The sequence below is a fragment of the Capra hircus genome, chromosome 1, assembly GCF_001704415.2.
Source record: "Capra hircus breed San Clemente chromosome 1, ASM170441v1, whole genome shotgun sequence".
Taxonomy (NCBI): Eukaryota; Metazoa; Chordata; class Mammalia; order Artiodactyla; family Bovidae; genus Capra; species Capra hircus.
In genome coordinates this window covers 106,624,289-106,638,692 of record NC_030808.1, presented here as the reverse complement: position 1 = coordinate 106,638,692, position 14,404 = coordinate 106,624,289, and the positions used below count along the sequence as shown (strand labels likewise).

Genomic DNA, 14,404 nt, shown 5'->3' with positions numbered 1-14,404 from the left:
TTTGAAGTTTTGCTTTTTTAAAAAAACGGTTATAGAAAAGCTAGAAAAAGTTATATAACCTGAAAAACAGGTTGTAGAAGGAATTATGGAGATCTAAATAGTTGAACACTGTTAAAAAAAATTTAAAAACTGAAGCATATTGAAAAATACTGAGTTTATTTGCACAGAAATCAATTCCAATTCAGCAGTGCCAAACCTTAAGTGGTTAGGAGTGCTCCAATGACAGGAGCTCAGGTACAGAGAAATGACAAAACTAAGGATATTACTGACTGACTATAGCCTAAAGCCTAGTTGGCTGTCTGTGATTGGTTATCCTTCAGTTTCAATTTTGTAATCTTGAAGCATTCATTTACAGGCTTAGATTTTGACTTGCTGAAGTATACACCATTAGAGTCACCTCAAGTCTAAAGGCCTCCTTCTTTAATTTAACGGACAAGCCCAAATGTTTTAAATCCTTGCCTTATTTTATACTGTACCAGGCACCGGGTAGACAAAAAGAAGTAGGTTATTTGGTTGCTGTCATCGAAAGTTCACACATTTATAGGCAAACAGCAGAAAACATTTTAAAGCAACTTAATGCACCTGACTTACATTACAAGACCTAAGCAAAGTATTTAAGAGATGTCAAGGGAACAAATCAACTATACAAAGAATAAGTACTACTGCTGCTGAGTCACTTCAGTCGTGTCCGACTCTGTGCGACCCCATAGACGGCAGCCCGCCAGGCTCCCCCGTCCCTGGGATTCTCCAAGCAAGAACACTGGAGTGGGCTACCATTTCCTTCTCCAATGTATGAAAGTGAAAAGTGAAAGTGAAGTCGCTCAGTCGTGTCTGACTCGTGGCGACCCCATGGACTGCAGCCTATCAGGCTCCTCTGTCCATGGGATTTTCCAGGCAAGAGTACTGGAGTGGGGCGCCATTGCCTTCTCCAAAAGTACTACAGGAAGCCAAAACAACTGCTGTGTTGTTTTGAATGATCATGAAGTCTAATAATATATAGTTTTTGATAAAATAATTAAGTACAGTTGGTCCTCCATATTCAAAGGTTCTGAAATCCTTGGACTCAACCTACCAAAAAACAAACAAAAAAAGCCCAGAAAGCTCCAAAAACAGAACTTGAATTTACCCTGCACCATCAACTATTTACGTAGCATTTACATTGTATTTACAACTATTTACACGGCATTTGTATTGTACTAGGTATTATAAGCAGTCTAGATATGTCTAGAGATGACTTGCTTCCCTAGTGGCTCAGAGGGTAGAAAGTCTGCCTGCAATGCAGGAGACCCAGGTTCGATCCCTGGGTTGGGAAGATCCCCTGGAGAAGGAAATGACAACCCACTCCAGTATTCTGCCTGAACAATCCCATGGACAGCAGAGCTTGGTGGGCTACAGTCCATGGGGTAGCAGAGTCCCACACAACTAAGCAACTTCACTTTCACTTTCAGAGATGACTTAAAGTATATGGGAGGATGTGCGTAGGTTATGTGCAAATACTATGCCATTTTATACAAGGGACTTTGCCATCTGTAGATTTTAGTATCTACAGGGGTCCTGGAACCAACCCCCTTGGATACTGAGAGCCAACTGTAAGTGGAATTAGAAATTCCCCCCCCTCAAAAAATGTATATCTTTTTTTGCTATAAAGTAATTATGTGGCTTGCCTAATCAGATTTTGCCTCAAAGGATTTGTTTGAATTCATTTTTAACTTAAGACTTCTCAAGATTCTTACTAACAATTCATTAAAAATATATTTAAGTCAGATGCATTAGGTGGGCTTTAAAATGTTTCTCTGGAGAATTCTAATACAGACGGTTTTCAAATATTTTATACCTAGCATCTTGTGGTTATTCACTGACCACCAAACCATTTCCATCAACAAAATCATTCCTGCATTTTACACACACTGCATATTATTTGTAGCTCTGTTGCAGCATTTTTCATTGGGCTGTAATTCTTTTCAAGGGACCATGTTTTAGTCATAGTTTTATTTGCAGTAGTGCTTTTACATAAATAGCATTCATTAAGTTTAACCAACTCAGTAACCATACTTAGTAACTTAAGACTTTGACATTCTTTTTTCTCTCATTCAACCTGATCATTTATTTTCTAGGCCCTCATCAATAAACTACCCCTTTCCTTCATCTAACCACCCACTAGTGCCATCTACTTTTCCTCATATCTTCCTTTTAATTTTCTATTTGCCTCTGGGTCATTTTTCAATGTAACAAGATTACTTTGAATTCAACTGTACTAGTACTCTCTTTATGAGACTAAAAAAATTAATTTGGATATACTTTTTTAATGCATTAAAAATATGAGTAGGGGTGGATTTCAAAAGAGGAAACTAGAAAGATGACATATAGTGAGTGGCCAATATTTACTTTATCCAATCTATTTCACTAAATGTTAGCATGCTGCCTAACACAAAATATCAACATACTGAATTGCTACATGTCATGAATGAATCTATCATCAAATAGATTAACAAAGCAACTCGTGAACCATAAATGAAAGGTCCATATATTTCTTTTCAACATATTTAGAAATTTTATGTACTTTGATCAATGATATTTCTTATCCTAAAATATGTAACCTGACTTTCTGACAAATGCTGAATTCTTACTTTCCACAACCTCACAGAAGACATACACTGAGACAACTAAGGCCAGCTCTTTGCACAGATTTGGCACTTAGTAAATCTTTGACCTTTGTAATTTGTCTGATTGTTACACATTGCTTGAATAGCACAACCCAAGTAAAGCCTAAGTATAAAACTACATATATCAAAAAAATTTTTTAAACATAATTATTCCTTTAACGATTTTGGTTCTTCTTCCCTTCAGCTTTTCTATAAATTTTTAAAAGTGCTAGACCAAAATACTAGAGACCAAATAAATTACCTCTAATTATTTGCTAAGGGTAGGATTGGGAAGAGAATATAAACACTTTATTTATTTATTTAATTGATAGCAATTCATTGATTAAACAGTGGATGATTTGGGTAAAAAACATGCATATTTACAGCCAAATGTAAAAAATTTATCTATTATTAAAGATACACTAAAAAGAGGAAAATGCTATTTAAAAGAACAGAGGTAGTAGATTAAAATTATATGAAACACATTTCTCAAAGTTAGAAATGCCTTAAGAAATGTCCATGGAAACATGAGAAGGCTTGGAATAGGATATTAGAAAAAAGGTCACATGACCACTTTTGCAGACTGCTTTATAGCAGAAATGTTTTGGCAGATGGTTGTAAAAAGCCAAAGAGATCAGTAACCACTAACTTCTGATAAAAAGAAATGAACACAAAAATTATTTTTAAAGTGGGATTTTAAATGTACTTATTAACCAGTAAGAGAATAAAAGGCTTACTTTAAGATATTTAACAATGTATAAAAAATTCAACTTTCACTAATTTAAGGAGTGTTTATTGGATTTACAAGAGATTTTACACCAGAATTCCTTTACAAAGCAGTTCCCCTAATGCATTTCACATAATTCTTCTTTAAATATAAATCTTTTAACACATTGTGAAAGATATATCACCTCTAAAAAGTAGGATACAGCTGCATGAACTATTCAAAAAAGAGGTAATAATGGTGAAGAGAGAATTATTGGAGAGACAAAATACTTGGCAAGAGTCTGCTTTATATACTTCAGGATCTGACCCCCAAATCCCATGTTTGTTGGTTTTTTTTCTTATGTTACCACTAACACAGAAGATGGAGAGAGTATAACAAAGGGAACAGTGATGAACTCTAAAATCTGTAACCTTTTTTGTCAGTCTTGGGGGAGAAAAGTCAACAGAAGAAAGCTGGTGCCAACTATAAGAGGGAAACTCAAGCAATGAATTAAATCTTGAAGAAAAAAATTTTAAGTATTAGGTTAACATCATACAAAGTGAAAAGGTCTAGCAATCCGCTGGACAACATTGTCGTTACACAAAATTATATAAATACATATATGTTTCTCCATGTTTATATATATATACATATATAATATATATATAATTATTAAATATTGGCTTCCCTGGTGGCTCGGACAGTAAAGCGTTTGTCTACTATGTGGGAGACCCGGGTTCGATTCCTGGGTCAGGAAGATCCCCTGGAGAAGGAAATGACAATCCACTCCAGCACTCCTGCCTAGAAAATCCCATGGACAGAGGAGCCTGATAGGCTACAGTCCATGGGGTCGCAAACAGTTGGAAACGACTGAGTGACTTCACTTGCACTTTCTTTCACTTTCATACACTTAAAAATGTGTTAAGACACATGTATACCTGTGGCGGATCCATGTTGATGTATGGCAAAACCAATACAATATTGTAATTAACCTCCAATTAAAATAAATAAATTTATATTTTAAAAATATGTTAAGAGTGTAGATCTCATATTATATGTATTTTCAAACCAGAATAATACTTCTTTTTATAGTATTTGATTAACAGAGAACACAGCATCCATATATAAAATGATCTCAGATGTTTATCTGGCAGGAAACCCCTGACCAACCATCTTCCAGTGGCATCCACTTTCTTCTATTTTTGAATATTTCTTTTTCATTTCATTTTTCATTTTTATTTCTGGATTCTGTTTCTAGTCTCACTCTTCCACTTTTTTCCTTTGAACTACCATCTTTTACTTTCTCTTTCACAAGAGCCAAGATATTCGTAATTCCACCTAGGAGAAAAGACTCAACTACTCTGCTTTGGTTCTCTCTTTTTCCCACATCTAGTTGTGGTAGGTTACCTTATTTTTTTTACTTTGTAATAAACCTAAAAATAAAATACAGTTTCTCATGGGGAAGGAAATGGCAACCTATTCCAGTATTCTTGCCTGGAAAATTCCATGAACAGAGGAGCCTGGAGAGTTACAGTCCAGGGGTCACAAGTCGGACACAACTAAGCACACAAGCACAAAAACAAATATTAAACTTTTATTTTTTTTTGAAATTATATGGATTAGCAATTCTAAAACAACCTACTATGTATTGTAGAATTAAACAAGTGAGTAAACATACTGATAATAATGGGAGCCAAGCTTCCACACTGTTTCCAAGTATCAAGAAAAAAGCCTAGAATTAACCCTGCAGTGCTGAACTAGAATTGGCAGTATCAAAATTAACTTATGGCTTTCGTCACGGGAAGGAACCATGGAAGGAAGGGAGGGAGGAAATGTAGGAGGAAGGGAAAGGAAGTAAAGGAAGCGGGGGAGGGAGGAGGGGAGGAAGAAATAGCTGTAGAGATGTATGTTTGTAACATATATTTCTTAGCTCCATCCTATGAGAGGGCCTTGAAGCAAACATATCCCACTGAAATGCACACACCTAGCACTCTCATCCGGAGAAGGCAATGGCACCCCACTCCAGCACTCTTGCCTGGAAAATCCCATGGATGGAGGAGCCTGGTAGGCTGTAGTCCATGGGGTCACCAAGAGTCGGACACTTACTGAGCGACTTCACTTTCACTTTTCACTTTCATGCATTGGAGAAGGAAATGGCAACCCACTCCAGTGTTCTTGCCTGAAGAATCCTAGGATGGTGGAGCCTGGTGGGCTGCCATCTGTGGGGTCGCACAGAGTCGGACACAACTGAAGCAACTTAGCAGCAGCAGCAGCACTCTCATCTTAGTTTTTAGATATCATTAAGCACACAAAAAAAGAACACATCTCCTTGGAGAAATAGCTGATTTGGAAGTTGGGACTGGGAAAGTACGAAATGAGCCTGGAACATCTTGTGCCAGCAAAGTGCTCAAAAGATGAGGAAACACACCCTCCATGGCAAAACAAAAATTCATTTGACCTGGCTTCATGGAGCTCCCAATGGCCAAATCTGGGGCAATTTTAGCATTAAAATTTGTAAATGATAGTGATAGGATGCTCAAGAAATAAAACAAGGGATGGGATGGGGGGTGGGGTGGGAGGGAGACTCAAGAGGGAGGAGATATATATATATATATATATATATATACACATATATAGTTATAATTGATTTATGTTGTCATATGGCAGAAATCAACACAACACTGTAAAGCAATTATTTGCTAATTATAAAAAAGAACGAATAACATAAAATGAAATAAGAATCTATGAGTCTAATCTGATGTAAGTAAACAAATAAACAAATGGGCGGGAGACAGAAGGCTCTTCCTTGAAGTAGAATACCAGCTAATCAATATAAAAGATATTATGGAATTTTAAAAAATATCATTTGGCAACCATCTTAGTAACAAATAACTCAGCTAAGAGTCTTAAATGCTAAGATAGTGGGAGAAAATTTGAGGAGGAAGAGAATATTTTTATATAGTCTGAAAGTATCTGTTTAGAAATTATTTACTAAAAGGGGAAAATATTAACTTTATAGTGGAGAAGGAAGTGGCAACCCACTCCAGTACTCTTGCCTGGAAAATCCCATGGATGGAGAAGCCTGGTAGGCTACAGTCCATGGGGTCGCAAAGAGTTGGACACAACTGAGCGACTTCACTTTCACTTTCACTGTAGATTAATTTAGTGAATACAACCTTTCAAAGTAATCAAAGTTAATGTCACCCGTAAAGGGTCAAACCAGAATTATGAATTTTCCACTCTGATGCCTTAAGTATTACTGTTAAAAATGTATAGCTGAATTTAATCATAAAAAAAATCAGACAAAAGTTAATTGATTGGACATTCTATAAGAATAACAGGCCCATAGTCTTCAAAACAGTCGAGATCATAAAAGAAAGATGGAGGATTTCCTCCAGATTAAAGGATTAATGAGATATGATAAAAACAATATTATTCTTTACAAGAAAAAAAAATTTCTATAAAAGAAATAATTAGGACACTTGCTAAAATTTGAATACAAACTGTAGATTAGATAACAATATTATATCAGTGTTAAATTTCCTGATTTTGATCAATGTATTGTGGTTAAGTAACAGAAAAATCCTACTCTTAGGAAATGCATTGAAGTATATATGGTTAACGGAGAAGGCAATGGCAACCCAATCCAGTACTCTTGCCTGGAGAATCCCAGGGACGGGGAGCCTGGTGGGCTGCCATCTATGGGGTCGCACCGAGTCGGACACGACTGAAGCGACTTAGCCGCAGCAGCAGCAGCACCATATATGGTTAATGACAAAGGTAATCATGATGGTGTGATCACTTACCTACAGTCAGATACCAAGGGAACACTTCATGCAAAGATAGGCTCAATAAAAGAAAGAAATGGTATGGACCTAACAGAAGCAGAAGCTATTAAGAAGAGGTGGCTCGAATACACAGAAGACCTGTACAAAAAAGAGCTTCACGATCCAAATAATCACTATGGTGTGATCACTCACCTAGAGCTAGACATCCTGGAAGTCAAGTCAAGTGGGCCTTAGGAAGCATCACTATGAACAAAGCTAGTGGAGGTTTATGGAATTCCAGTTGAGCTATTTCAAATCCTGGAAGATGATGCTATGAAAGTGCTGCACTCAATATGCCAGCAAATTTGGAAAACTCAGCAGTGGTCACAGGACTGGTAAAGGTCAGTGTTCATTCCAATCCCAAAGAAAGGCAATACCAAAGAATGCTCAAACTACCGCACAATCACACTCATCTCACATGCTAGTAAAGTAATGCTCAAAATTCTCCAAGCCAGGCTTCAGCAATACATGAACCATGAAATTCTAGATGCTCAAGCTGGTTTTAGAATAGGCAGAGGAACCAGAAATTAAACTGCCAACAACCGCTGGATCATCAAAAAAGCAAGAGAGTTCCCGAAAAACAGCTATTTCTGCTTTATTGACTATGCCAAAGCCTTTAACTGTGTGGATCACAATAAACTGTGGAAAATTCTGACAGAGATGGGAATACCAGACCACCTGACCTGCCTCTTGAGAAACTTATATGCAGGTCAGGAAACAACAGCTAGAACTGGACATGGAACAACAGACTGGTTCCAAAAAAGGAAAGGGGTACGCCAAGGCTGTATATTGTCACCCTGCTTAATTAATTTATACATCATGAGAAATGCTGGGCTGGATGAAGCACAAGCTGGAATCAAGACTGCTGGGAGAAACAGCAACAACCTCAGATATGTAGATGACACCACCCTTATGGCAGAAAATGAAGAAGAACTAAAGAGCCTCTTGATGAAAGTGAAAGAGGAGAGTGAAAAAGTTGGCTTAAAGCTCAACATTCAGAAAACTAAGATCATGGCATCCGGTCCCATCACTTCATGGCAAATAGATAGGGAAATAGTGGAAACAGTGGCTGACTTTCTTTTGGGGGGCTCCAAAATCACTGCAGATGGCAATTGCAACCATGAAATTAAAAGACACTTGCTCCTTGGAAGGAAAGTTATGACCAACCTAGACAGCATATTAAAAAGCAGAGACATTACTTTACCAACAAAGGTCCATCTAGTCAAGGCTATGGTTTTTCCAGCAGTCAATTATGGATGTGAGAGTTGGACTACAAAGAAGCTGAGCACCGAAGAATTGATGCTTTTGAACTGTGGTGTTAGAGAAGACTCTTGGTAGTCCCTTGGACTGCAAGGAGATCCAACCAGTCCATCCTAAAGGAGATCAGTTCTGGGTGTTCTTTGGAAGGACTGATGCTAAAGCTGAAACTCCAATACTTTGGCCACCTGATGCGAAGAGCTGACTCATTGGAAAAGACCCTGATATTGGCAAAGATGGAAGGCAGGAGGAGAAGGGGACGACAGAGGATGAGACGGTTGGATGGCATCACCGACTCAATGAAGATGAGTTTGAGTAGATTCCCGGAGTTGGTGATGGACAGGGAGGGTTGGTGTGCTGTAGTCCATGGGGTTGTGAAGAGTTGGACACAACTGAGCGACTGAACTGAACTGAACTGATATATGGTTAAAGTGGGATGTCTGTAAATTACTCTCAAATGTTTCAGGAAAAAGTATGTGTGGGGGGCAGGAGAGAGAGAAAAGAGTAGCAATGATAAAGTAAGTACATGGGACAAAATGTTAACAATAAGTGAATATGAATAAAGAATATGCAGGAATTATCAGTACAATTCTTACATCTTTTCTATAAATGTGAAATTATATCAAAATTAAGTTTTTTTAAGTCTACCCTTCATATTATCATCAGAGGTAAACAAGTCTAGCTCTTTTCAGAGTCAATCTTGTAAGCACTAAGCACTGTATTAAATACTTTCATACAATATTTCATCTAATCAAGACTCAGGAAGTAAGTTTAAAATTTGCCATACATTCTGCCTGTAGAAGAACTGGGATCTGATGTGATTGTTTGCCGTAACATCCCTTTCTTCTTCTGGTTACAAAAGCCCTCTTCTCTCCCTTTCCACAGTGGCCAAAGGCCTGCCATGCTCAGGCAATCAGTGTCCCAATCCCTTGACTAAAATGATTCACTCACTGATGGGCACATGACCCAAGCTTGGACCCTTTCTGCAAGGTGACTGCAAGAGGGACTGAGAAAGAGGCACTGTGTCTGCTGATTTTCCTCTTCTTGTAAATTAAGCCTTGGGCTGCTGGCTGCCATTCATGCTCACCTGGGGAGAGTCTGTCCAAGAGATGTAAGGGTTAGGGGCCTGCTGCCTCTGTGCTTAAAGATCTTCCCCAGGAGCTAGGTAAACCAGAAAACTCGAGCTGTGTGTAAGTAAGTTGTTAGCCTAATAAGTTACTGTTACTTTGATGAAAGTACTCCTAACTGACACCAAAGATAAAAAGTGTAATACAGATGGAAAGGGCTTCCCAGGTGGCACTAGTAAAGAACCCACCTGCCATTGCAGGAGACATCAGAGACATGGGTTCAATCCTTGGGTTGGGAAGATCCCCTGGAGAAGGGCATGGCAACCCACTCCAGTATTCTTGCCTGGAGAATCCCCATGGACAGAGGAGCCTGGCAGGTTACAGTCCATAGGATCGCAGAGTCAGACACGACTGAGGCAACTTAGCACACGCGCACACACAGACAGAAAACAGTTCAAGTTATTTCTAAGAAACAAAAACATCTCCTTAAAAAGTAGAAAAATGGTGCCTTTCACTCACCAATAATAAGGCTATGATCAAACTACTTTCCACCTCTGTAAGTGAAAATTAGTATGTGTGCTAAGTTGCTTCAGTCCTGTCTGACTCTTCACACTGTAGCCTGCCAAGCTCCTCTGTCTATTGGATTCTCCAGGTAAGAATAGTGGAGTGGGTTGCCATGTCCTTCTCCAGGGGATCTTCCCAACCCAGGGATCCAACCTGCATCTCTTACATCTCCCGCATTGGCAGGTGGGTTCTTTACCACTAGTGCCATCTGGGAAGCCCAAATTAGCACGTACTAGAAAATAAAGACTTTATTAGAGACCTTACTAAATGAATGTGTGTTATACCTATTGTTAGTGTGGTTATTTTACACTGTTAAACTTTAAGAAATTAGAAACCAAAACTGTTAAAAGCACAACAATATCTGTGAAAACAGAAAAAGTAAAGCCCTAAGTTCACACTTGATTTCAGTATATGCCAGTTTAACTCACTTTCTTCCGTGACAGTTGGTCAGACCAACTGACCACATAGGAAATGGACAAACAACTCAAAACATAAATCATACTAAGAAGCAGTATTTTTTACAAACAAAGATGAGCAAATAATGTTTATTAAAAACTTACCATCAGAACTTGTGAGGACAAAGATTTCTGCTTGAGTTTGTTTCTTTATGCCTAAACTTTTTGGAAACCAATGAAGGTCTATTGGGTAAATATCATCAGGCAGCTTTACTATTTGACTTGTTTCACCGGTTAACAAGTTCCACTTCACTATCTGGTGATCATCACTACATGAATACAGCTCTTCAGCAGTAGTCCAGCCCACACAGCTTACTAATTCTTGATGTGTCACCATATTAAGGAGACATAAAACACACAAAAGCCTTCAGTTTTAACAAACACAATATCTTGCAGATGCACATTTTAAGAACAGTATAAAATAGGGCCAAATGTTTCAAGCTTCAAAACCTATGTTTTAGTGTATGACTTTCATATTTTTTCCATATAAGGAAAGGAAAATAAGCATCTATCAAAACAGTTGTAAGAAGAATGGAAAGCAGGATAAGAAACCCAGGTGCCAAAAGAGAAAAAAAGAAAGATTTAATACATGAAAAAAAATTTAATGTGTTACAAAAGATTCTATAAACAAGGCCAAAAGATGCAGAAAGACACCTAACAGATTAAAAGGAATGAAAAGTCTACTCTAATCTGTTGCAGGATAAGTGGGGAGAAAAGGGAAATATGTATTTTTTGAATTTACCTATATCTGAATTGTTATTAGAATAAGCATGTATCATTTTGATAAGTTTTTAAAAATCAACTGCTAAAAGAACACTGAAATCTAACAGTTAAATACCTGCTTAAATGACATAATAATTTACCCAGGAAAAAATTTACAGCTTAATAGCTGAAACTAAAATCCTATCAAACTTCCTGACATTAAATTCAGGAAGTAATTCAGTTACAATTTACTGCCCACACAAGGTGATATGGATAAGACATAAACCCTAAAATTCTTACTTTAACCTATTTTTTGGTCTCTGATTTATCAAGTAGATTTCTATAAATTGAGGTGCTAAACTGGCCCTTACTTCCTCCATTAGAACAGGCTCTTACCCTAGCAGAGTTGTGTATCCTACAGAAGAAACTTTAGATTGTCTTTCATGAGAGATGCTTTCTCCTGTTTATATATGGATTTCTATATTACCATATCATCCTAGTTGGATTGTTTGCTCTTTTGTTGTTATTGTATAATCATTTTACTTCCTTCTCTTTTCATCAACGCTTTCTATCCAAGCAATCAATAAACTCTAAGAAAAAAGAAAGAGACTATGTGCCATAATTATTCTGGGATGTTCTAAGTTTTTTTAATACTTCAAAATATGATAGATTAAGCAAATAACCAGAAAGGTAAAAAATGAAATTATAGAAGGGTCTGAAGAGTCTGCACAAATAGGTAACAAAGTGGCATTGGAATACTCAGAATTCAAAGTAAAATTTAAACAAAAGAACCTTGCTATCACTAGACCATTATTGAAAAAATTCTTTCAGTATAACTGTCATAGCTTAAACAGTGTTAGTTAAAATCTTTATTATACAAAGGTAAAGTGTCAGCTAAAACCTAGAAAGAAAATAAACACACACACTCCAAAACAAAAAAACATTAATTTTATCCTCATAAAAACTGATGTAAGTACCCAGCAGACATATGTGAGGTGTCTTCAAACTAGTAAGTCAGCTAAAATTATGGGAGAAATGAGAGGACTGCTAGAATAAGAAAGTCTAAAAATACCATTATTCTTCAGCTTGAAAAGGTAAAAGCAGACACTAGACAGTCAAAATCTATAAGACTGTAAAAAGCATGACCTCCGAGGGCACACTTTGAAAAAAGAATAAAAGTGATTCAATGAGAAATAAAAGGAATTACATCTTCACTCAAACAGTAAAAAAAAAAAAAGTAATATAAATTCAAAACATTTGATCAAATGTCTAAAACACTGCTTTTCTATCGCTGAAGGATCACATTTTTCTTTATTTCAAATATGTTAAAGAGTAACATTTTGTAAGGTAAAATAAAATGAATTACTAGGAAAATGATCTTACATTTGGATGTTGTGACTGTCAAATTGCTACAAAAATTTCTTCCCTCTTACTTTCAATTTCTGTTCTTATCCCTTCACAGGCCTGTAATAAAGTCTGAAGATGATACTTTTAGAAGCACTGGTCTAAATAACTACGAATGAAGGTAATGGGGCCTACCATATCTTTCTGACATATAATTGGGAGTTCTTGCTGACAAAATACAGGGTCATGCATTTGATAAAATATTTATTATTGCCACATTCACACATGAAATAATAAAGGTCTGACTGCTCAGACTTCCCTAGCTTACCCTCCATTTTGTTATGAGTATGAAAAAACAGAACAGAATTCAGTGAAAACATACTAGGTCTTATAAAGAGAGAAATTACTTGATTTTTCTAAAAAAAAAAAAAACTTCTTTTTAAAATTTTAGACTAAACAAAAACCAACCTTTTTTATGTACTTAAGTACAGTAGTACTAAAGTAAAGTAAGAAAAAAAGTTAATAAATATTTGAAAGATTTAGTGCAAATAATTTGCTTTGGAAAAATACCTGCAACATACAACCTCAAATATTTCAGAAATAATTTACAAAACTATCATTAAAGGAATGAAAAAATCCATTCTCCAACTAGACTACAAAATAGAAGAAAACTTTTAATAATACTACAATAAGGAGATCACAATAAGGTTTATAAGTATTAAAAGGATATGCTTTGGTTCTTTTAAAAGAGATATCTTCAGCCTCATGTCTCCACCTTCCAGTAAAATTTTTTAAATGCCACCTGACTGAATTCACTGTAAAAATAAAAGGAGGAAAATACAGAATACACATTAAAAACAAATATATATACACACAAAATTAAAAGCAAACAAAACATCGGTCCTTAGCACCCCAATGACTGAAGCACTTTCAATCCTGCTGGCATCAAATACATGGAAAGAGGAAGAAAACTAGTCAGTGGACTAATTCAGCCAATGGGTGACTGGAGGCTTTAGGTGGGACTTCAGAGGTTCTCTACAACCTGCCTAAAACAGTCCTACAAGTACAGAATGTCAGTAAATCTGACCAGGTAAATAATTTCCAAGGGCTGTCTTGAGGCCTAGTCAAAAGATTTTTTAAACTATGGGAGCTTCAACTTTAGCATCAGTCCTTCCAATGAATATTTAGGACTAATTTCCTTTAGGATGGACTGGTTGGATCTCCATGCAGTCCAAGGGACTCTCAAGAGTCTTCTCCAACACCACAGTTCAAAATCATCAATTATTCGGCACTCAGCTTTATAGTCCAACTCTCACATCCATACATGACTACTGGAAAAACCATAGCTTTGACTAGACAGACTTGTTGGCAAAGTAATGTCGCTGCTTTTTAATATGCTGTTTAGGTTGGTCACAGCTAGTCTTTTAATTTCATGGCTGCAATCACCATCTGCAGTGATTTTGGAGCCCCAAAAAATAAAATCTCTCACTGTTTCCCCATCTATTTGTCACAAAGTGATGTGATCGGATGCCACGATCTTAGTTTTCTGAATGTTGAGCTTTAAGCCAACTTTTTCACTTGCCTCTTTCACTTCCATCAAGAGGCTCTTTAATTCTTCTTTGCATTCTGCCATAAGGGTGGTGTCATCTGTGTATCTGAGGTTATTGATATTTCTCCAAGCAATCTTGATTCCAGCTTGTGCTTCATCCAGCCTGATATTTCACGATACACTCTGCATATAAGTTAAATAGGCAGAGTGACAATATACAGCCTTGACGTACTCCTTTCCCGATTTGGAACCAGTCTGTTGTTCCACGTGCAGTTCTGTTGTTCCTTTACC

At 36.8% G+C, this 14,404-nt stretch overlaps 1 protein-coding gene across 6 annotated transcripts in view; it reads right to left on the bottom strand.

Moving 5' to 3' along the window:
* Nucleotides 1-14,404, bottom strand: part of IFT80 (intraflagellar transport 80) — a 127,517-nt gene that overhangs the window by 101,675 nt on the left and 11,438 nt on the right. For 4 of the 6 annotated variants that reach the window (XM_018048286.1, XM_018048274.1, XM_018048290.1 and 1 more), the window contains 2 exons: nucleotides 13,295-13,379; nucleotides 10,624-10,845 (listed from right to left, as the gene is read on the bottom strand). The exons of 1 other annotated variant lie outside the window; for it this stretch is intronic. In XM_018048286.1, the coding sequence (XP_017903775.1) occupies nucleotides 10,624-10,845; nucleotides 13,295-13,331 (259 nt within the window). In that variant the 5' untranslated portion in view covers nucleotides 13,332-13,379. Of the gene's footprint in view, nucleotides 1-10,623; nucleotides 10,846-13,294; nucleotides 13,380-14,404 lie in introns of those variants that run through there. One more of the 6 variants, XM_018048293.1, reaches the window with a different exon arrangement.